This window comes from Ursus maritimus, unplaced genomic scaffold (assembly GCF_017311325.1).
Source record: "Ursus maritimus isolate PB19 unplaced genomic scaffold, ASM1731132v1 scaffold_3, whole genome shotgun sequence".
In the NCBI taxonomy this organism is placed as follows: domain Eukaryota; kingdom Metazoa; phylum Chordata; class Mammalia; order Carnivora; family Ursidae; genus Ursus; species Ursus maritimus.
In genome coordinates, this window is record NW_024425563.1 from 88,786,219 (window position 1) to 88,810,947 (window position 24,729).

Here is a 24,729-nt window from a genome sequence, read left to right on the forward strand (position 1 = left end):
CCAAGAATCTCTCACGTGCCAGGCAGCAAGGAGCAGAAGCTGTTCTTGGAGGGCAGTCATTCAGGTAACAGTGCTGGACCGCAGAAGGTAGTAGAGATTCTTCTAGCACTGGTGAATTGATAGTTGCTTGCCTTTTGTGAGAGACTAAATTTTTAAAGGTTAACAGAGGGGCTCCTGGGTGGCTCAGGCGTTAAGCCTCTGCCTTTGGCTCAGGGCGTGATCCCAGAGTCCTGGGATCGAGCCCCACATCAGGCTCCTCCACTGGGAAAGATGATCTTTTCCCCAGGGAAAGATGCCATAAACACTGAGTCAAGGAATCGTAAGAGTAATAGGCAATTTTACAAACTAGATGGAATCTGTCTTTACAACACTGGTTAAAAGCAGATCAAAAGATGAAAACATAGAGTTACATGAAATACAGATCTGAAGTAGCAGAAGATCTCTTTCTCAGCCAGCAGAAACTCAAATAAGCATTAAACTTTTGCATACCTCATTATGAGGTTATTTCATGGAGAATTTTTTTGTATGTCACAGGACTTGTTCTTTTGAAAACAAAAGAAAGTTCACATTTTCATTCATCTTTTTGCATAGCTTTTATTTTTCTAAGACTAACAGAGGTTCTCAGTAGCAATGTATTTACTTAGTTAGAAGTTCAGAGGATGGGGGCTCCTGGGTTGGCTCAGTCGTTAAGCGGCTGCCTTCGGCTCAGGGCATGATCCCAGAGTCCTAGGATCTAGCCCTACATCAGGCTCCTCTGCTGGGAGCCTGCTTCTTCCACTCCCACTCCCCTTGCTTGTGTTCCCTGTCTCGCTGGCCGTGTCTCTCTTTCTGTCAAATAAATAAATAAAATATTAAAAAAAAAAAAAGAAGTTTAGAGGAGCAGGGTAATAATAACAGGAGGAATACCACTTACACATTCTTCCTCAAGCTTCCAGTTCTGAATCCATTGGCTTCCTACCTTTGACTTTTACCCCCACCTACTGCTGGTTGGGAGCATTACCGTTTCATTGGATGACAGAGCTGAGCTAGAACAGGGTCAGGGTGCTGTGCTGGGTGCTGCTTTGTTCCAGGCAAAATGCAGGTAAGCAGCAGGCAGAGAAGGAGTGTGCAAAGGGACTTACTTTATTGTATTATACGTTCATTGTGTGAACATTCAAGTTAGGAAAGAATTAAAATTAAAAACTATTATTGGAATAAGGTGTCTAGAACCTAAGATTCCACCCTAAAGCACAGCTGGGTCGTGAGGCCAGCGGCTACAGATGCAACAGGACAGGCGTCCGGGCTCCTGCTGCCCTGGGACGGATCCAGCGCTGATGGGCCCCTGGGGGAGGAGCGGGCGTCTGGGGCTGCCTGCCTTCTCCTGACTGTCCTTCTCCAGCCCTAGCGCGGCTCCGGCACGGAGTAGATGTGTGGCTGCGGAAGGAAGGGGTGAGAAGAGAGAAGGAGAGACATCGGGGGCACCAACAATAAAGTGTCAGCATTTTCCTTGTAAAAGAACGGCTTGACGTTTACAATCTTAGAGATTTGGAAAATAAGCACCTTTTGTTAGAGGTACTTTGAAAGGATATGAAGGGGGTGTGTTTGCAGGTTTGCGTGTTGCTCACCGTGTCCGGCTTCCCCTGTATTCAGTGGAAGGAACGAGGAAGCACAGTCCTCTGTCGGACGATTGGCTGAAGGTGTTATGTGGGGTCAGACATGACGTGAGCCGGTCGTGATGCTGAGGAAAAGGTAGTTTGTCACCTCCTGAGTCACGGAGAGAGTGAAAATGAAGAATCGCTCAATCGCATCATATAATCTTTGCCAATAAATCTAGATGAAGGCACTGACATAGGAATTTGACACCTTCTGAAAGTAACCAACACACACGCTGTTCGCCTGGGACAGTCTGGCTAACCCTGGGCCCCGTGCGATTATTATCAGAACGCCTTCAATCTTTCTGAAGGGTTCTTGCTTAGATGATCGATTATAGAGTCACTCTATATATAGTCAGTAGAGTTGAAACACACTTCTTCTAATTTTTAATAAAAATATTACCAAGTATGGAGACTTCACTGCTAAGGATATTACTTAACCTTGATTTAAGACAAAACGGCTTTAGTGAGGCATAATTTTCATATCATGAAATTCGTCCATTGTATATTTGCAATTGCGTGATTTTTAGTAAATGCAGACTTTTAAACCAACATCATAATATGATTTTAGAGCAATTTTATCATTGAGCAAAGTTTCTTTATTTTTAATCTCTGTTTCTACGTCCAATTCTGTATAAACCACTGATCAGCTTTCTGTTTTGTAGATGTGTCCTATCTAGGCAATTAATAGAAATTAAATCATACAGTGTGTAGGTTTTTTGGGTTTTTTTGTTTGTTTGTTTGTTTTGTTTTGTTTTTTTTACACCTGGCTTCTTCTACTTAGCATAATGTTTTTGGGGGTCATTCATGTTGTAGCATGAGTAAGTAGTTTGTCCCTTTGTGTTGCTGAGTACTATTCCCTTGCATGCATGACAGCATTTTATAATTCACTGGTGGGGGGATATTGGAATCGTTGCCAGTTTTTGCTATTAATACTAGTTTTACTATGACCTTTGATGCAAATGTCTTTGGGGTACATTTGTTTTTATTTATCTTAGAGAGATTACTAGCAGAATATTCACTGGTTCTTATGATCAGTTTCTGTTTAATTTTTAAGTAATTGCCAAAGTTCTTTGTTCTCCAAAGTTGCTGAACCATTTTACATCCCCTCCAGCAGTGTGTGAGACTTGGTTTCCCCTTGGTGTATATATGTAGGTTGGAATGTTACTGAGCCATACAAGAGAATGAGATTTTTCCATTTGCAACAACATAGATGGACTGAGAAAGTATAATGCTAAGTGAAGTAACTCAGACGGAAAGAGACAAATTCCCTATGATTTCACTCACATATGGAATGCAAGAAACAGAACAAAGAAGGAACAGAAAAACAGAAAAAAGGAGACAAAGAAAAACAGACTTACATACAGAGAATAAGCTGGTGGCTGCCAGAGGGGTGGTGTTTGGGGGATGAGGGAAATAAATAAAGGGCATTAAGAGCAGTCATTGTGGTGAGCTCTGAGTAATCAGGACTGTTGCATTATTATATTGCACCTGATACGAATATAACATTGTATGTTAATTATACTTCAATTTTTTAAGAAAGAGCTTGTTTCTCCCTGTTCTCACTGACACATGCCCGAGGGTGTCTGTTTGATGACACACATTGTAGCAGGTGTGAAGTGGCATCTCCTTGGAGTTTTCATTTGCCACTATGGACTGAATGTTGAAAATATTTTCATGAGCTTATTAGTTATTCATATATCTTCTTTAGAGAAATGTATATTTTAAGCCTTTTATTATTTTTTTTGAGTTGTGGGAGTTCTTTATACATTGTAGATAAAAGTCTTTTATAAGATGCATAAATTTTTCTCCCAGGCTGTAGTCTTTTCATTTTCCTTATGGAGCCTTTTGAAACACATGTTTTGAGTTTTGATGAAACCCATTTCATCAGAATGTATTCTTTGATGGATAATGTATTTGGGGTCATATGTAAGAACTCCTTGCCTTAATCCCGTGTCACAAAGATCCTCTCCTGTGTTTTCTTCTAGGAGATTTTATAGTCTTAGCTCTTCCATTAAGTTTATGGTCCATCATAAATTAGTTTTCATGTATGGAAGGGGTAAGGAATTGAGTTCATTCTTCTGCCTTTGGATACCCCAGTTGTAGTTGAAGCGTTTGTTGAAAAGACTATCCTCTCTTGCGCTGAATTAACTCAGCACATTTATCAAAATCCAGGTGACCATAAACACAAGATATGATTTCTGGACTCGCAGTTCCCTTCAAGTGACATCTATGTTCTCTTTGCACCAGAAGAACACTGGCTTAATTATGTAATTTAATTCTTCTATGAGCTTTAAAATCAGATACTATAAGGCCTTACATGAAAGGCCCGCCCTCCTGTCCCCAGGACCTCGTGTGTCAGTGATAAAGCTTTCCACACCCTCTGTGTGTGCGGTCTCATCCGTCTCATCATCCAAACCAAATTCTGGGTATGCCCCTCCCCCTACTGCTTCTGCAGGGTGACCATATCTGTCCTCCAACTTTCTTCTTTTTCAAAATTATTATGTCTCTCCTAGGTCGTTTGGGTTTTAATGTTAATCTTATTTGTTGCAAGCTTGTTCATTTATGTCCATAAAGGCTGCTGCTTTGAATAATAATAATAAATTAATGAATTTAGTAAGAATTGTCATTGTGTCAATATTGAGTCTACCAATCCATGAACATGGATCCTCTCTGCATTTATTGAGATAGTCTTTAGTTTTTCTCTGCATTGTTTTGTAATTTTCAACATACAAGATTTGCTCTTCTTCTGTTAAATTAATTCCTAAATGTTTTATTCTTTTTGATTCCACTGCAGATGAAATTGTTTCCTAAATTTCATTTGCAAGTTGTTCGTGCTAGTATATAGAAATCCAACTGGTATTTTGTACATCGAATGTGTACCTTGTGACGATGCTGACCTTGTTTCTGAGTTCTAGTTTTGGTTTTGTGTGCAGGGAGATTCCACGGAATTATCCATACACAGGATCATGTCATCTGTGGATAAAAACATTCTTACTTTCCTTTGCAATCTCCTAGAGATCTTGACATTTTTTCTAGTTGCACTGTCAGAACTTTTAATACCATGTGAATAGAAGTGTCAAGAGCAGACATCCCTGTCTTGTTCCTGGTGGGAAAAAGCATTCAGTCTTTCAACATTAAGTTGAAAGATACTCTTTATCAGGTTGAAGAAGTTCCCCTGTATTGAGGTTGTTTCTTCTGCCAACTGGAATAATCACTTGGTGCCCTCTAGCGAATATATCAGCTCAAGTTAAAACTTTTCTATTCTAGGTTTTACTTTTTGAAATATGTTCTGTTTTATAATTTTGGTATCCTTCATTAAAATATGTATTTGTTGGCTATTTGTTGTCATATTTTCCTTTAGTATTTTAAACATGGTTTTTTATATTATTTGAACACATTTGTTATAGTACTTCAAAGTATTTGTCTGCTAAATAGAGTATCTGCACAAACCCAAGGACAGTTTATATTGAGTTTTTGGGTTTTTTTTTTTTACCTTAATAATAGACACACCTTTGTGATTCTTTGCCTGTCTTATTATTTTTTCATTGAAAAATATTTTGTTGGCAAAAACATTGTAACAGCTCTAGATTGTGACTTTTCCCCAAAAGGTTGCTTTCATTGCTGTTTCAATGCTGAGAAAGCTGATTGGACTTAATCTGTGATATTATATCCCCTGCGATATGTGGCTACTCATAACTGTCCTGTTTTCTTTTTCAATTATTTTATTTTTCAGCCTAGCTTCCTGGGGATCACTCTGTGTCTACATAGCTTCGTGGTCACCAAGACTACTTAGGGATGTCCTAGCAATTTGACTAAGACTTCACCTCTGCCACATGGATTGGTTGTGGGCATTGGGGAGCACATTCATATTTCAGGCAATTAGCACATAGACCACATGTGCTAAAGTATGTCTTCTCAGCTTATACATTTTCTGAGTCTTTTCATGGCTCCTTTGCAAATACTGATCACCTCAAGGTCGAACAGCAGTGTTTGGCTGGCTTGGGCTTTGTCGAGTCTCTGTTAAGCGTGCACACAGCTTCAGCCAAGCACACGCTTGCTGCAGCCACAACGCCAACCACAGACCAGCAGAGCCCCTGGCCTTCCTGCTTGCACACCACACGGCTTGTCCGCTCACCTCCACATCACTTCCCACCCCAAACTAACTGAGCTCCTTACACTGTGTAGCCCTGCTGCCAGTCCTCATGGCCTGTCCGATCCTAGAAAAACTTTCATGCTCACGGAGCTGGGTGTTGGGAGGTGGGGGAAGGGTGGGAGCCGCTGTAGGCAAGTGCACAGCTGTTGTTCCCTGGATTCTGCAGCTTTTCAACCATAAACAATTCTCAGTTGTTGCAGCATTTGGACATTTCCCAACCACCGATACAGTTAGTTTTGTTGAACTAGTCCAGGTTTATAGTTGTCATCCATGAGAAGTGCTGTTGACCATAGACACAGGGCCTTGTTAACTTTCACTTTTAAATCGTGCAAAGCATACATATTACTATGTTTTAATTAAATGTTTCACTTTATTTAAGACTCCCAAATAATTCCAAGACACGTCAGCTCCTTGTGGCTCAAATGACATGAGCTTGACAGGTGGACATTAAGCCCAGAAACAGGAAGACCTGGAATGACCGTCTCCTCAGACTCATTTCCGAGTGAGAAGGCGTTTAATCTGCCCCGGTGTCTCTACACAGTTTCATAGGCTGGAAAACGAAGCTTCCAATAACTATACCCTTATCTACTTATGTTAGCACAGACTTCACCTGAACTGTGAAGCTAAGGTGTGGGACACACGTTTTCTTAAGATTCTCTGCTATTCGTTCTCCTGTACCAGATTCGTTCTTGGCTATAACGCAGGCGGACGTTCTCAGGAGAAGAAAATGTCCTATTTGAGGTGTATCATCTGACAAGATTAAAGCACCTGCGAGGCAGGCAGCTTCCTCTGTGTGCGAGTAGATTCTGTCCCTCACCTTGGTCTTCCCGTGGCTCCTCTTTTTTATGTTCCTTCCCTGATTGTGAGAATAACACATGCTTTTTATAAAAACGTGCATAAAACTCTAGTCACAGAACCTATCCTTCAAACTCTGCGACCACATCACTGTGGACAGTTTAATGTGTCGCTTGCTCAGTTTGTAATTTTACATAATTGTGGCCATATGGCCAATATTATTTATACCCTGCTTTAAAAATTATAATGTAAAACTAATAAAGTCATTTTGCTGTAGAAATTTTGGAATATTCAGAAATGATTGAAGTCACCTGGTTATTTTCTTCTTGTCTTTCTGATTTGCAAATATGTATTTAGCTTTTTATTTTTATAAATATGGTTCTGTGGGATATACAGTTTTTTCATTACATGAAATGTAATGAACTTGTTTGATAGCATGAGCATACTGTTGTATACAACATAAATATAATTTTAAGAGGATGCAAAATATTGTGGGGAAATATAATAATTATTTCATTTTTCTTCTACTTCCAGACATTAAGATTTTTTCCAATTTTAGAGAAAAAAATGTACATAATAGAAAACAAGTATTATTTCATCAGAGATATTTCCTGAAGAGATAAATACAGAATGTCATGACAGGGTCAAATGTGCATTTGTCCAGGTCAGATCAGCTCCATCTGTGCTGTTCTGAGAACAGACCAGATGACAGAAGTGCCACCAGGAAGGGTGTGGGAGGCTGAGGCTTCACCAGGAAGAGTTTCTTAAAGTAGAAAAAGGGGTGAGGTGGCTTTGCAGATACTGGCCTTCGGACCCAGATCTCAAGAACTCAGTGGTGTGGTCACAGTTAGAACCTCCGGTGTCAGGAGTGGAGTCGCATATACACCAGGTCCGCTGATGTTGCCTAAGCCAGATGTGAGTGTATAATTTACCCTGAGAAAAGACTCTGCCACCCATGCTGGGCTGAAGCGGTAGCATGGGGCGCATGCTCATTGAAGCCAAGTCTCACCCGGAAGTTGCCTCTCATGCACAGAACAAGAGGAGTGAAGTCTATGGTGAGAATGTGCTTCGAGTCAGACTATAAAAGCCTAAAGCAGTGATCTCAGCAGTAGAGTTCTCTTTCCCCAAGAACTAGGCAGATTGGATCCCAGGACTGAGCACTCTCTCTGTACCATGCTTGGGTGGGGGTGGGGGTGGGGGTGGGGTGGGGGCGGGGACAGTTGCTCTTTGTGCTCACATTCCTGAACAGCCCTCCTCTGCTCCACCCCCAGCACACTTACCTGAAGCGCATGACTTCTCTTGAGCCTGGCTCTGCTGGACCCTACAGTCACTTGTCTCCTTAGAGGGACTGAGATGACTGAGTCTATGACATTCAATGACACAGTTGAACTCTGGGCCTGCATGTGTCTGTGTTCTTGTGAGGAAAGAAGCACCTGCTGTGTGCCATCTGCGGTCTACCTGTGCTGGTAGCTTCACGGGCACGGGTCTCATGTCACCTGTCTACACTGACACAATGAGACCGAAAGTCCGAGCCTCAGTAAATCACCTGCCGTGGAAAAGCGCAGATCTGGGTGGAATGTGGGGGACTCCCGAGTGCTACAAGTCTGCGTGCTGTTTCCTTCAGAACAGTGTCATCGGAGTGGCCTGAGGGTGCGGTGTCTCCACAGTCCTGGTCATACGACCCCAACTCACGTAGCAGCTGCTGGAATGAACTTGGGATAAAATAGGGGGACCCCCACGCACAGCCTGACAGGATATTTGACAGCATGCATGTGCAGATGTATTTTTTCTTTCCATTAGCTGTGGCTTTTTGGGAGTGAGCTAGTTGGCTGTGGTTTAACTGTTCTTATTGTATCTTTCAACACCCAAGCTACCACTTGAATAGCTCCAACCAGTAGGGCCGGTTTGACTTCAAGTATTTTCCACAAATCAACACATTTGACGGAGCATGTGGACAAAAAAAAGCCTGAGAAAATAGAACACAGTTACTGATGTGGGAAACAAAGGCAGAAGAACAATTATTAGATTTCCTGACTACTTACAGCCCATTGACAAGTCCTTGAAAGAGGCAGAGTGACATTCCTCTAGGGACTCAACTGCCTGGATGTTAATTCTCTGTTAAGGGCAAAAAACAATACTAGCCCAACTACACGCCACCCCCCCACCCCCCACCCCAAGATCCTCTAAGTCTACTTTAACATATAAAAATTCCTTCAGAAATTTCCTTTACCTCTAAACCCCCCAAGATACATGTTGGCCATCATCCCCCAAGCATATGGCCCACAGATATACATCTGAAGGGTCTCATGACTAAGGTTTTATTAGAAGGTAATAAATGACATTTTCCCAACAATAGCTAGCCCCTTCAAGGTCCTGGAAACTGTGCTTCCAAAATTCCTTAGAGACTTGCCCTATCCCCTAACCCCATCCAAACTTGAAAGTATATAGTGGGCCACTCCTCATGACCCCATTGCAGGTCTTTCTGCCCATGGGTCCTGTTCCCGTGCTTTAATAAAATCACCTTTTTGCACCAAAGATGTCTCAAGAATTCTTTCTTGGCCATTGGCTTCGAACCCTAACGTTCTTTCGTATATCAATCACCAACCAGTGCCCTCCTGCCACCCACACCGTCTCCTACACGACCACCCTCTCTCTCTCTGCACCTCCCAGGCCAGGGCAGCCCAGGTTGGGTTGGGGAAGGAAGCTGCTAAGGAGTTGGAAGCCATAGGAGACACTGTCTGGGAGCCCCAGCAGTGACCTCAGCCCACACAGCTTTAGTTATTTGCCAGTTTACCCTCAGTGCCTCTGTGCTTTCCAGGTGCAGAAACAGTTCCAGATCTCTAAGTAGAGGCCCAGGCATTTGCCCAAACAGATCTGAACAAATTTTTGAGAATCAAGGAGTAGATCGAAATTAAATTTCCTCTTCTTTTATCTGCTGGGTCTTATGTTGTTTCCAATGGGAACCTCTACTTGGTTTCCAAAAGGGCATGTTTCACGGAAACTGAGGCTGATTGTAAATAGACAAAACATCCTTCCAATTTGAAATGGGACATTGTTTGAATTCTAATATATAAAGCTTATTACACTAAATGCATTCATAGTGAAAATAGAAAAATATACAACCACTAATTTTTTTTACCAACTTCCCACACAGTGAACATTTTGTTTTACACCCATGTTTGTAGAAATAATACACATACATGCAAATGAGTATCCAGCTGGTAGTGTGTGTGCATGTGTGTTTCTATTGTTTCTAACTTAGAGCTGCCAACAGTAGAGGCTAATGCGGCTGAGGACTTGCTTGTACCCAACATAATTACCTCATCTCACCCACACGACTCCAGGAGACTAATCACTGTAACTCCATTTGACAAATGAGAAAATTATGTCACAGAGAGCTGTAGAACCAAGATCTAAGCTCCAGCACTTGGGGTTCAGAGTCCAGCACTTATCCCCTCCACCACCCTACCTTTCCAGTGTTAGTTGCAGCTCTCATGGGATTCTTATGAGGCCAAAAAACATGATGCCTGTGACACACTGGGATAGATCTGAGCACAACTGCCAGTCATGCGACAGGTTATACTGTTACCGCCAGAGTCTGAATCTGCTGAACTCTGAAGGAGAAATAACCTGGGCACCATCACTGGCTGTGGCTCCCCTGGGGCCAGTGCCCCAAAGAAGGCGTCATAAGGACTGTCTCAGGGAAAGAAGTAGAAATGTGGAATTGACCATTGTTACAACCAACGCTGACTTACAAGGCTTAGTTGTCACACTGTCCCTTACCTTGAACTCTTAGTTAGATTGCACCAAATGAAAGAACACAGAGACAAAAGTAGATTTTTGATTGCTTTTATTGTGCTTATTATAAAAAAAAAAAAACAGTACAAGCTTCAGGTAGCAAGGATGGCGGCTTCCAGGTACGTAAACTAAAAGGTTTCCAGGCAATCATCTGGTTAAAGAGTCCAGGACTCTGGCTCTACCCAGAGGCATGGGGACCAGGTGGCTGAGGGGCTGGTGGACACTACGGAGAGAGCGGTGCTGAGACCCCTGTGGATGGTCCCCCAGCCCCTCCCCTGAGTCATGACAGCATTTGTTCTTGCTGCAGAGTGAAAGTTTCTGTTTGCTCAGCGGTTTGTAAACCCGTTCTGCAATAACGACACAAGACAAAAAGACACATGTGAACTGAAATAACCCAATCTCAGAATGAAAGCCCTGGTAGATCCTCAGCAGACACTTTTAGCGACAATAGCCAATGGAGATGGGTGGAGCCTTGGTGCCACCATGTGTTAGCTCTTCCCATTGCCACAGAGCGCTGGTCTCCCAAACAGACAGATGGCGATGATGGCGGAGTAGACCAGGCTCTTCAAGAGGAGGAGGACGTAGGTGTAGTAGGCAGACGTGTTCGTGAGCTGCAGCTGCAGGGTGTCTGAAAGAAGCATTTTATTAATTTCACATATTGTTTTGAAAGGCTAAGACTTTTAATGGGTGAGGGGTGACTGTATCTGATGACTTAGGTTGAAGTGACACTCTCACACCAGCACAACCAGATAGTTAACACCTACACCACCATCACCACCACCACCACTGAGACAACTCAGAACCCAGTTTGCAGGTCAAGTCAGTCAAACACCTGTGAAATTCACCTAGAATTTTCCAAAGTATTAAAAGTAACGTTGTGTTTATAATGAGTGAATCCAATGGGAAAAATGCATTGGTGATAAATAGCTTTTAGCATTTTTTCATCCCCACTGTGTCTCTAAGCAAGAGTAAGAGGCAGTATCCATTAAGTACAAACTAAACATCACTTGTTTTAACAACTTTGCTTGTAAAGCTTAAATCTTACTTAATTTTTTCAATAACATATGAGATTAATATATTTCTTCCCATTTTACAAATAAACTGAGGACAGAGAGAGAAGCCATTTGCCTGATTTCATGCAACTAGTAAGTACTAGAACCCAGATTTCAATCCCAGCAACACGGCATTTAAAGACACTTTCTCAGCTGCTCTGAGATGTAATTCTGCATCTCCATGTGCAATAAATACCCAAGGCATCAAAATGATTAAACAACAATATAAAGTCGGGTGATGATGATATTGAAGATGATGGAGATGATGATGATAATTAGAGTCCAAAAGTCCCTGATATTGAACATGGAGAGTGGATCACCAGGGCTAGAACCAATGATCCTCGTCATTTCCTTTCTACATATGTGGGGAGAAGAGCCAGGAGCTAGTACTTATCAGGTAACCACTAAATGAGATACCACGTATGTCACGTTATATGTTAGATGTTATTTGTGTCGTTTTTGGTGGGTTCAGAAAATGTAAATACTTTACCCATATCCATGCAACTGATAATTAAAAGAGTAGAGTTTAAGTCCAGTCTGGGGCACCAGAAGCCTTGCACTCACACCCCCTCCCCACGTGTGCACCTGTCACAGGGTCTTGGCTTTGGGAATTAGAGGAAGAATAAAAACTGAGTAAGTACATGAACTCTCGATTCAGATGGTCTGAGTTGAAGATGTAGACCTCACTGTGTGGCACGGAGACTTAAATAATTTTAGCTCCTTGCCTTCATGTGTAAAATGGGAATAAAATCCTTCACAGTGAGTATTAAGAGAATTAAACAAAATGCCCTCGCAGTGCAGCACAACACCTTCTGTACAAGAAACTCTCGGTGTCACTTCATGTTATTAACTACCAGCAAGAACAAAGACAAAAAAATCTAGAAGCAACTTGATATCAAGGTTTCCTCAGTCAGTAGTAACAAAGGCTGCAGAAGTGAACGGAGTCCAATGTTGGAAGAATTCAGAGCACATCACTGCAGCCCTAATTTATAGTCCTCTCCCACCCAAACCGGCATTTACTGTGTGAACATGACTTCTGCGAAACGATGGATTGACCTCAAATATCGCTCAGTCTATTTGGCAAGAGCCAGCCATTCTGAGCTTTCTCTCTGAAGCCAGAGAAGCTCAAAGGTTATTTGCTCAGGTGGGAAAAATGCTGTCGCGTAACATAAAGGCAAACATAGCCAAACACTTACCATCTTCATCAGTCAGAGAAGCGTGTGTGGAGTTAATAGCAGTGAATTCTAAAAGAAATGAGAGCAAGTATTATTCAATTGTTCAAAACCATTCTTTGACATATGTCTGTGTTGTGGGTTAAAGGATGGATGGAGAGATAGAATTTGTAAACAGAGAGGAGAGAGCCATTACTTATATGCATTGTTCTGAGTCTGTGTAATTCAGCAGATCAATCCATATATTATATTTCTGCACATGAAGATGCTGAAATTCATGAATGATGTATTTTTTTCTTTTTTCCTCACAACCGGAGGGTAATGCCTAACACTATCTTGTTTTCCTTTTATGCTCAAAGCTCCTAGCACAGAGCCTCCCGCAAAGTAGGTGACCTATAAATACTTGCTGAACAGAAAAATAACAAAACAGTGGCTGCTGTGCAGTCCTCGGCACCCACTGCCGACATGAAGGGTTGCTACCAAAATGAATTCATCCAAGGCTAGAATGCACAGCAGAATCTTACATGTTGGAAGGAGTCTGCTTTAGGTAGATTTCCCCTCTAGGCAAAAGAAAGCAGCCCTACCTTTCAAATCATGCACTCCCCCGTATCCTCAACACCGACACATGATTCTCTGGAGTGGCAGGTGGCATATGCAGTTATGACGACAATACTAATGAAAGCCAATACCTATTGAGGGGTTATTACTGTGCCAGGCACGAGGTAAAAGTTCACAGGCATTATCTCATCTGATCTCCCTGTTACCCTGATATGAGCTGAATTTGGAGGACTTCACGTACATGGAAGAAGGGAAGATTTAAGAGTCTAAGTACCTTGCCAAGAATCATACCGGTGATTGTCAGAGCCCGCACTCAGAGCGTGGTTGTGGGCGTTTAAATGAATTAGAGCAGGTGGAAAGCACCTTGTAAAACAACCCATTGAAATCAAACATAACTCCCCCACTGTGGCCTCTCAGACATCATCTCTTCCAGATATCTTCATTAGTCTTAGCAAATACAGAAGCTCAGCATTTAAATGCAGGGCTAGAATGATGGGCCAACTCACATGATAGTTGTCTGAATACATAAAACCTGAGGTGAGAGCTGTATTTATCTACAGTGTAGAAAGACAAAACAAGCAAAACACTCCACATACATACAAAGACAAAAATCCTTAAAATGATCATTGACCATTGGATGCAGGAAGAGAGAGTTGCCAGGTTGTTTTGGTCTGTCCTTTTTCTGGTCCGTGTGTCCTTGTCCACACAGACATGGTTCTGGTGTCTAATTTCAAGCACTCCACACAAACTTATTTTGGTTGTGCTCTTGAAGAAATGAGTTTGAGGTATAAGCTTTGGGGTAAATCCCAAGAAGGAAAATGTGAATATAATTATGTTAAATGTTAAACTATCTTAAAGAGCTCACGTTAAAGTACATTAAATATCTTTTTTTTCCATACAGTGACTTCATTCATCATATTGTACACCTGAAACTAATATAACACTGTATGTTTACTAACTGAAATTTTTAAAAATTTTCAAAAAAAGATAAATAAAAGTATCTTATCATCATTCATTGATTCACTTAAAGACAGTAGGGTAACAATTTTCATAATAAAATTAGAATGCGTGTCCTAGTTGCCCTTTCTCAATCGAGGTTGATCAAAAATGTGGACAAGATGAATTTTATCTCTCTTCCGAATTACTTCATTGTTCTGTACTTTCCTGTATATACACATATATATATACAAGCTTTCATCAAAAAACGAAAACAACCAAAAACTCCCATGACCAGCGCTAGAAATCTGCTGTAGAATTGTATTAACAGAAGTGCCCTCATTAGCTTTGTTGCTATGAGAAGACCTTGGGAAACATTTCTTTCAGAAATAAGTGCCACGTAAAACACACCAGATACACAGGAACTTCTTCCTTACCATAATCATCACCATGGAACTTCCTGTACTTTCCACTTTTCTGTGCACACTAGAAAAATCAAAACCTAACAGGATACTTCAGCCCAGTGGTTGCATTAAATTTATGCCTTGCTCATTTGCTTCCTCTCTGTTAGCTGTAGAAATAAAAGATTGGGGCTGTCTGTGTCATCTTACTTTAGTTAGTTTTAGGAAAGAATATAAATAAATCAGTAAATATAAGAATGAATTCATCTATGTTATGTTTTTAACAGTGAGCATTTTCACTGACATAATTTCATTTGCTCTTCATCACAGGTCAGGAGAAAGAAAGGTAACTGTTTCACCCTAGTTTGATCATTGGACAAACTAAGAATCAGGGAAATAAAAAATATTTAACTCGGTAAATTCTAAAGATCTAATTGGCTGTATTTATCAACATATTCATGAATCAGGCATCATCCTATCTAGCACGTAGGGGGGAACTCCAAAGGGCTACAGGAGAGAGGTTTTTCAAGATAGAGAGGGAGTGGAAAAGAAATTATTAGCAAGAAATCCATTGGTTTAGGTAAGGTCACCCTCCTTGGGGGAATGGATGGAGTCAGTCAGTAAGTTCCTAGTGCTGACAAGGAAATTCCCATGACCACTGGTTACAGGTTCCAGTTCCGGGTGTTGAAACTGCAGCTGGGGAGCTATGAAGCCTTGGTTTACTGACTTGTGGTCTTAAGCTAAGCGAGTATATTTTGAGCCTGTGGCTTTCCTTGTTAACAGCCCTGCCTTTTGATCAGATTCTCAGCTTAACTGAGCAATGGGATCAAAATTGAGGCATTACCACCACTCTCAGCAACTGCTCTGAAGTTCTCACAGTATTTGTTGTTCCTCTGGGTGATATTCACAGGTCTTGACCTTTTTGCTTAACCCTTGTGACATTCACAGGTTACCACTTCAGCTTTATGGTTTTTGAGTTGGTCCTTCTCTTTATTGTGATGTTCCAGACTTAGAAAGATCATATGCTTGGAGATTACTGGCTTTGAATTTGCATGTCAAGCTTCTGAGAGAACATAACACACCAAGCAGGTTGTTATGATGCCTCTAAACAGGATAACTCCCCGTGTTTGGAGTGCCATTTGATGCCATGGTCCCCAAGACTCAACGCAATTAAAATCACATAAGCAAGAAATACTCTGCTGAAGGAGTCATTCTTTTAAGCCAAGTGGCTTGGCACCGTGATCTCATCTTACTGGGTTTTAACTTCCCCGGTAGTGTTCATCTGGGTGTAGCACGTGGTGTTGCCGACAGCACAGATCCAGCCTTGCTCAGCTGAGTCATAATCAAGGGCTATCTGACTTTCAAGCACTGCTTTGGCCAGAGTCTAAGGACTTTTGTTGGGCAGCCATTGCTTTAGGAGGGATTCTGCAACGATTTCAAGAATGAAGAACATATTGATCATACCTCATTTACATTTATCCCTAACCAGGGAAGTAGGGCCAGCCAAAGGAGTGAATCCTGGTGGATTAAGTGAATCCTGGTGGCTTTTTGGTAGTCCCTATTAACTCTGGATGTAACTTTAAGGGAGTCAACCAATGAGATATCTTATTTACCTTGAGAAAAATTAGGACCAGGGTTAAATTTTCTCATATCCTGAAATAAAATGTTGCTCTAATTCCAGAGGTTAGGCCCCTTGGCAATGATCTGACAGATACAGGCCATTTCCAGAGTAAAGGAAATGAAGAGAGGGAGAAAGGATTTCATATTTAGTTCAAGTATGACGTCTTGAACCCCTGTTTAGGTGAAAGCAGTCTGTTTGGATGTCAGCTACTTCTCTGTCTCTCCATTTGGTTCAGAAACTAGCGTCCGGGCAGGACCCAGTGTCAGGTGGAGACTTCCGTAGTTGTCGGATGTGTACAAAGTTCAAGCTTTCGTTTTATAGCAGGAGCACTTGGTAAGGTCCCCTTTCTACTGGGATTTGAGGGCTGTCTTCCTCTGATGGTGTGTCTAAAATACCTAGTCATCAGGCTGTAACCTGTGACCGACAGGACCCTTTTTATTGTGATCTAAGAAGGTTTCCATAACCCGATGAGGACAGGCTTGAGCATCAGACATTGGAGACTTACTCTAGCTGGTCAGACCAGCAGGCCACACAAAGCATCAGGGGAAGGTTGTACACTGGACAGTCCCAGGAATTTTTCAAGGTTTTCCTAAAGGTTCCTGTGATTTTCCCTGTGAAGTAGGAGCCTTGGTCACGGGAGATCACAGAAGGTTTGCCCCAAGGGGGAAACCTATTTTTTAACAGTGCTTTGCCACAATGAGGGCATCAACCTCTTAACAGAGAAAGGCTTTAACCCATCCAGAAAATATACACACAATGACAAGGGCAAATACTAAGTGGCAGGGGAATGAAGTCCAGCTGCGGGTATTCAAAGGGCCCAGAGGGAGGAAGCAAGAAGCCTCCGGAGAAAAAACAGTTTTTCCAGGCTTATGGATCTGACAGGTTAGACACTGATGGAAAACCATTTTGTACTCATAGAAGTCTTCCCAGTGATGTCTATTTATAACTTGAGTCATCTTAAATGCCCTGTGGTGGGTGAAGGAATGAAAAAACCAAAACCAAGAGAAATGGGGTTTGTCAGGGAGCCTGGAAGAACCAAGTGGCTGTCCTGGTTTTTCCCTTAGCCCTGAGTTTTTCTTTACTACACTGCCATATATGCCCTCTTTACTTTCTCTGATTCGGAAGCAGACCGGTGCCACGTTACAAGGACATCAGGACAGCCCAAGACTGGCAACAAGGGGCCATTTTTTGTAGAACCAGAATGGATCTTACCTACATTTCCCACAATCATACAAATACAAGATCAAGAAAACTTTCTAGACATACAAATGGCTAACAGACACATGAAAAAATGTTCAAAATCATTAGCCATCAAGGAAATTCAAATCAAAACCACACTGAGATACCACCTTACGCCAGTTACAATGGCAAAAATAGACAAGGCAAGAAACAACAATTGTTGGAGAGGATGTGGAGAAAGGGGATCCCTCCTACATTGTTGGTGGGAATGCAAGTTGGTACAGCCACTCTGGAAAAGTGTGGAGGTCCCTTAAAAAGTTAAAAATTGAGCTACCCTATGATCCAGCCATTGCACTACTGGGTATTTACCCCAAAGATACAGACGTAGTGAAGAGAAGGGCCATATGCACCCCAATGTTCATAGCAGCAATGTCCACAATAGCTAAATCGTGGAAGGAGCCGAGATGCCCTTCAACAGATGACTGGATTAAGAAGTTGTGGTCCATATATACAACGGAATATTACTCAGCTATCAGAAAGAACGAGTTCTCAACATTTGCTACAACATGGACGGCACTGGAGGAGATAATGCTAAGTGAAATAAGTCAAGCAGAGAAAGACAACTATCATATGATTTCTCTCATCTATGGAACATAAGAACTAGGAAGATCAGTAGGGGAAGAAAGGGATAAAGAAAGGGGGGGTAATCAGAAGGGGGAATGAAACATGAGAGACTATGGACTATGAGAAACAAACTGAGGGCCTCAGAGGGGAGGGGGGTGAGGGAATGGGATAGACCGGTGATGGGTAGTAAGGAGGGCACGTATTGCATGGTGCACTGGGTGTTATACACAACTAATGAATCATCAAGCCTTACATCGGAAACCGGGGATGTACTGTATGGTGACTAACATAATATAATAAAAAATCATTAAAAAAAAAAAGAAGAAAACTTTCTAAGAAGTTTTCTTTGACAATGCTTCCCATGTAATTTGACATACAAAATAAGCCAAATTAGTTTAACAAATCCTTTGGAATGTTCCAGGTCTAAGAGACTTAAGCAGACCAAAACTCTAAAGAATACAAGCAAACAAAGAAATGTTTGTCCTTTTGGCAGAGAGACCAATTGTAATGCTTCACCAGCTTACTCTTGATATAAGAATTCTTCATTACAATCTTAGTCAGTCCCGACCACACATAATATTCCTTTCTTAAGATCCCCTTTGTACAAACCTCTACAACTTTCTCTTTTACACTCAGATTTTATTCTGAGTTTACCCTCTTTGCTTGTTTGTTTGTTTTTTAAGATTTTATTTACTTATTTGAGAGAGAGAGAAAGCATAGAGGGAGAGGGAGAGGGAGAAGCAGGGTCCCCACCGAGCAGGGAGCCTGATGCAGGGCTCGATCCCAGGACCCTGAAATCATGACCCGAGCCAAAGGCAGACACTTAAGCTACTGAACCACCCCGACACCCCAGTTTACCCTCTTTGGATGACCAGTCTTCCTTTAGGACAAAATCCTTTTTTTTCCCCTCAAAAAATATATTTCCATTCCTCATACTTTTTCTTAGTAAAAAACACATCTTACTTTCCTTACATTCTGGGTTGTTTCCCGTATTATTTCCAGCAGTCTGCATGATATATATTAGAATTCTTAACCCTTAGAAACCTTCACTTTTAAAGAAAGCTGGTAAGCAAGCAGTTGTGAACTGTTAACCAGCATTTTTTAGATTGGCAAACTAATTCATACATTTCATAATTTCTAGAAATGTGTGCCTCCTCCTAAAACAATCTTCAGTAAAGCACAAAATATGTTTATGACCAGGCCCACATTTATCTTCAGTTTCTCCGCAATAAAGAAACCAAAAGTAAATAAACCTATGTCTATTCAATAATACTTTAGTATTTTATCTTGCTTGGAAATGATCTAGATATTTAATGAATATAACTTAAATTAGCAGGTGACCTGTCTCAGCAAAACCTTAAGGTTTTAAGTTCCCCAAAACATTGAGAAACTATTTAAAACTTTAGTTAAAATATTATGTATTTTTTACATCTATCCTATGTACTTGTTCCTAATAGTTTAGGTGAGATTTCCCATAAAAACTTAATGAGATGTGGGGAAGAAGGAGTGAAACAGGTGATGGGGATTAAGGGGGTGCACGTGTCCTGATACACACAGGTGATGCATGGAAGTGTTGAATCACTATATTGTGCACAGGAAACTAATATAACACAAGTGTGTTAACTAACTGGAATTCAAATAAAAACTTAAGAAAAAAAACCTTTTAAAACATCAAAGTCCATCATTCTCCCAAGCTATTTCCTGTAACATTTTATAACAGAGATCACATCTATTTGCTTGACTTTTAGTAAACCCAGACACCTGAAATTTCTAATTTTAGTGCTGATAAAGCAATAAAGATATGCCTATTTTACTTAAACCCACAACCATCCCTGGCTTCTGTCAGTTTTTTCAGGACCCCTTCTGCAGGCCTTGGAATTTACCAGAATGTCCACTCGGCTGTTTAAGGGAACAATGTGCCAGTTTGCCAGAAACCACCCAGTCTCATCAACTCTGGGAGGGGCTCATTTGGGGGCTGTCCTAGGGAGGTAGATATGGGGTGTCTATAAAGCCATAAACGTGGCAGACTTCTGTTTATGGCTGTAGTCTTTTCAGAGTGGAAAACAATTCAGACTAGAATGAGAGCTCCAAGGAGCAAAGAGGGGAGCAGGAGGAGTTCCATCAGTCTTAGAGTCTTTTGTTTTGGGTTCCTCTTCCACGGTTAATTTTTCATCAGCCTTCTGCAATGAGTCTTTCCATGAAACGACCTTGGAATGGTTAACTTTTTGGAGGCTTCTATTTAATTGGGGCACCCTTATATTTAATTGCACGATGATCTTCTCTAATTAAAAAGTACCCCATAGGCCATTGTATGTAGGTTGTCATTGCCCTGAGGTCTGGCAGCACTTGGGTAGGACACTAGCCTCAAATGGAGTTAACCCACACCCCAGTCCCACCATACCTGGCCGCAAGTGAGTTGTACCCTACGTTTCTCTCCAGCATTATTTTGGGGTCTTCAACCGGATGGTTACCATGCCAGTTCCTCAGTACACAAAACAAGCTTTTAAGATTTTACAATTTTGCTAGATAGCTGTAACCTGGGATTAGAGTCCTTAGATGAAAAGTAAACAGGTGTATCAGAAAGCTGTGTGCTTAACTCTGTAGACTTGAAGGATCCCATTTGCTATGGCTTTGGGCTTCTCAGAGCCAAACTATCATCTAAAAGGGAAATGTCTGGCAATGGGGATTGTGTGTTTTACACGGTAGCTCCTTGCACAGATGTTTTCTTGAGGTCGAGGGTAACCTAGTGTTGATCCAGCCCGTTTTCTTACCACCTGGTACTATCAAGGGGGTGTTCTCGAGGTGCGCTCAAAGCCTCTAAATGCTTGACTCATGCCCACCAATTTTTGTGGCTTTTTCCACCTTTCCCTGTTAACAGTGGCTTTATATACAGTGAAGACTAACAATTATGTGCACAGTAGTGTATGGACAGTAACGATGTTACCGAGTTCTGGCCACATGAAGACTGTGTGCACTGCCAACAAATCTCCTGGAAATTTGCTGAGGTTTCCACTTGGGGAATTTGGTCTGAAAGGTTAGGGGCTTGGCTCTGAGCCGACCCTCCTGCCAGTTCAGTTGGACTCTGGGCAAATACGCCAGCTCAACAGGGCTCCAGACAAACAGGCTAGTACAACTTAACATTGGCATAACACTCTGCAGACTAAGCTGGCCTACCCTGTAAAGCAAAGCCAATTAGATGAGGATTCGAGCACACAGAGAATGGAGCTTAGAACCAAGAACTCACCCACAGCCCTTGGAACAGCCGAGAAAGATCCTGAACTCGAAGGGCTCACAGTTACCACTTCTCTGTTTCGCCTAGTCTTTGAATGCCCCTGGAAGTCCATTTTTGATTCCAGCATTGTCATCAAAACTGTTAAAGAACAAAAATTCAACCAAGTAAATGTTAAAGATCAATTGTTAAAGATTGATCAATCGACCAATTTATGACTTAGGCAGCATCCCATCTAGCATGTAGAGGGGAGCTCCAAAGGACTACAGAAATGGAAAAGTTTTTACAATAGAGAGTGAGTGGAAAAAGGAAATTCCTAGCAAAGAATCCATTGTTTTAGGCAAGGTCACCCTCCCAAGGGGATCAGAGAGGTCAATCGGGAATCTTTCTGGTGCTGACCAGGAAATTCCCATGTTGACTGTTTAAAGGTTACTCTTCTGAGGGGTTGAAATTGCTCTTGGTTTAGGTATTAAGTCTTGGTTTTAGTGACGTGGGGCCTTAAACTAAGTGTTGCCATTTGAGTCTGCGGGGCTTTTTTTTTTGACACTCCAAGAAGACCAATACTTACTTCAGAAATTTAGACTTGTGTATTGAAAGGTCTTCACATGTCTTGTTATGTGTTTCCCCCTCAATGCTTAAAAAGTGCTCATTAACCACAGGGAAAAGTACAAACTGGTTCCTTCTTAGGGGCCCTCTGGGGCCTTGGTCTGTGGTGTTAATGCCAAGACCCGACTTCTGAGTCTAGAGGTTACCGGATCACAGCCAGGCCAGAGCACTTTCAGCCGCCTGCCCACACTGTCTAAATATGTCCCACGTCTGTACCAATGGGGCTCCTTTGGGTCACCATCCCTGAATCACAAGTGACCCGAATGATTAGGAAAAGGATATTCACATTACTGTAGGGCTCCTCCTTGGGACAATAGTTCATCCTCCGTCCCTTCCAGGCCTGGCACATGCCAGTACCACAATCATGTTTGCCGAGCAGCATTTACCCACAGTAAGAAACACATTCGTTGTAAGAAGGGAAGAATGATCGTACACATGAGCTTCACCCCATCTTTACTTAGCAAATTTCACCTTATGCTGGTATATAAAATTCAAATCTGAAAATCTCAAGACCGTACTAAAACCTCAGTAGCCAAATTACTATTTCTGGTTGAGCCGTGATCTGGCTCCCTCAAATGAGCAGCATTTTGTCCCCTGTAACTCATTGTTTGTGGGCTATACTTTGAGTAGAGCAAGATTGAAGTGAGAAGGACTTTGACTGCTGAGTAGAACATTCCTGAAAGATGTATAATTGTTCTTCTTTCTGGATCAAGAACTCATTGTTTGTGGGTTTACTTTGAGTAGACCACACTGAAGTGAGAAGGACTTTGACTGCTGAGTAGAACATTCCTGAAAGATGTATAATTGTTCCTATTTCCGGATCAAGTAAAATCATCAAAAGTGGACTCTCTTTTTGAGCATTTGTAGTTGCAAGGTTGCTAGGTGCTTTCATGTGTCTTGCTTCATTTAATCCATGAAATGACTGTAAAAAACACTGCTGTGATGTTAATATTTTGGATGATAAAACTGAGGTGAGAGAAAGGCTCAGTGAATTTGTCTTTTTCTTTTTCTCCATCTGTTCCAAAGCCCATTCTATTTTAATTCTCTGGGGAAATAGCAGCACATTGATGCTGTTAATTGTAACAACATTCAAGAAAAATTTCTAATTGTTTGTTTTCATTAATACTTGGCAGAAAAGGTAGGGTTTTCCCTTTGAAACAAAGAGTTCTGGCAGGTTATAGTCATATTTATACACACATACCTTTGTTTATTGAAGGAAACAGAATCTCTTGATCAACCCTTCTTCTATCACTTTCGTGGTTGACGATACATTTGTGGTCTTTATCCAGTGACGCTCCAGTCACGGTGAGCCAGCTGAATTTCATGTATGTGTCCTTAGTCTTCATGGTGTCTCCCTGCTGGGATGTCAGAATTCTTTTGCCATCCTTTTCTTTCCAATCTATCTTAATAATGTCAGGGAAAAAATCCTCCAGAAGACAAAGATATGTTCCAGCTTTATGGACCTTTACTTCAGTAATTGAAGGAAGAAAAATTGTGGGCTTGGGGGAAATGTCTTTATCAGGAATGTTATCTGTTGGAGAAAATGGGTAACAATTAAAACATTATTAGAGAAACACAAACATCGTGCGGTTTGGAACCCCCAGCACATAGTAAAGATACCGTAAATTTAGTATTTATCATGGCCTTTCATCCACAGTGGGTTATGAGGTACTGATTGTTCTTAGTTTCCATGGGAAAGGGGGTTCTAGAGGTTATGTAACTTGACCAGAGTCACAGTTATTAGGTGGCAGAGCCTGGATTAATACGTGGAATTTTTTTAAACAATAAGTACACAGTCGTTTGAATGGGAATCTATTTCCATGGGTACTTGACAATCTATCAAGTTGATCTTTTAGTTTCAAATTGAATCCCATGCCTCCTTCTGAGTACTGGAGTCCTCCTTGATATCTGGTGTTTGGGGTTTTGTGTTTTTTGGGCTTTTTTTAAAGGATTTTATTTATTTATTTGAGAGAGAGAGAGGGAGAGAGAGAGAGCAGGAGCGGGAGGAAGGGCAGGGGGAAAAGGGACAAGCAGACTCCCTCCTGACTGGGGATCCTGATGAGGAGTTCGATTCCAGGACTGTGAGATCATGAGCTGAGCTGAAGTCAGATCCTTAATCCACTGAGCCACTCAGATACTCCAATCTGGTTTTATAGAATGTCTTGTTCTCACAACCGAATCACTGCAGGGTTTTAAGAATGGTAATGTTCAAAGCTGCACCTCCAAATTATTTACAGTGCCTTGAATTTAGAAACAATATGGCCATATTTCCAAACTTTTCATTTAAAAATTTTATTGATTATTTTCAGAGATGCCCTTATATAACCTTGCCAAGTAACTCATTGGTCAGAATTTTGTTTTGTTTTGGGAAATGTTCACTAGAAGCACATTTTATATTGGAATTTCATTTAAGTTGAAGCATGACTGAGAAGATACCATATTTTGACTCTTAGCATCTCCCTCCAAATGTGAATCTTCCCAACAAGACAGCTGAATTTTTGTAGTACTCCACAATTTTCTTTGATTTCACCTGCTGAGTAAAGTTACATATCACTGGTATAATGTTAACAGTTATGGTTCCAGAGTTTCTTACAGACACAGATCAAAATATATAACAAAACTTCATGGTTTTCAAGGGCATGTCACTTGAATGCTGGAATGGTACTTGACTATATAGTGAATGTTAATTTAATGATTGAAATTGTAAATACTAGAACCCTTTACAATTTGATTTCCAACTGAAACGCAAATGTTTTATTCATTTCCTCTTGGGCTAGTTTGGAGTAAGTTTAATAATTTCATGGGCAATTTCCTAAGAAGAGAAGAATTGGATTTCTCCTTTGAAAGGAAAAAGGAAAAACATTCTCGAGAATTTCTTCCAGTGTTGCAAAGCTCCTGATTTTTATACTAAATTAGTATGCAAACAATGATGAGTTTGTTTACTCATAGTGCAAATAAAGTTAGGTCATAA

The 24,729-nt window shown here is 41.3% G+C and overlaps 1 gene segment (V, D, J or C); it reads right to left on the reverse strand.

Annotated features, from left to right (window-relative positions):
* Positions 1–10,415: 10,415 nt before the first annotated feature.
* Positions 10,416–24,729, reverse strand: part of LOC103674604 — a 39,033-nt gene continuing 24,719 nt past the window's right edge. Inside the window, 4 exon segments of the C gene segment in view lie at positions 10,416–11,008; positions 12,629–12,676; positions 21,168–21,293; positions 22,960–23,289. Coding sequence covers positions 10,869–11,008; positions 12,629–12,676; positions 21,168–21,293; positions 22,960–23,289 — 644 coding nt within the window.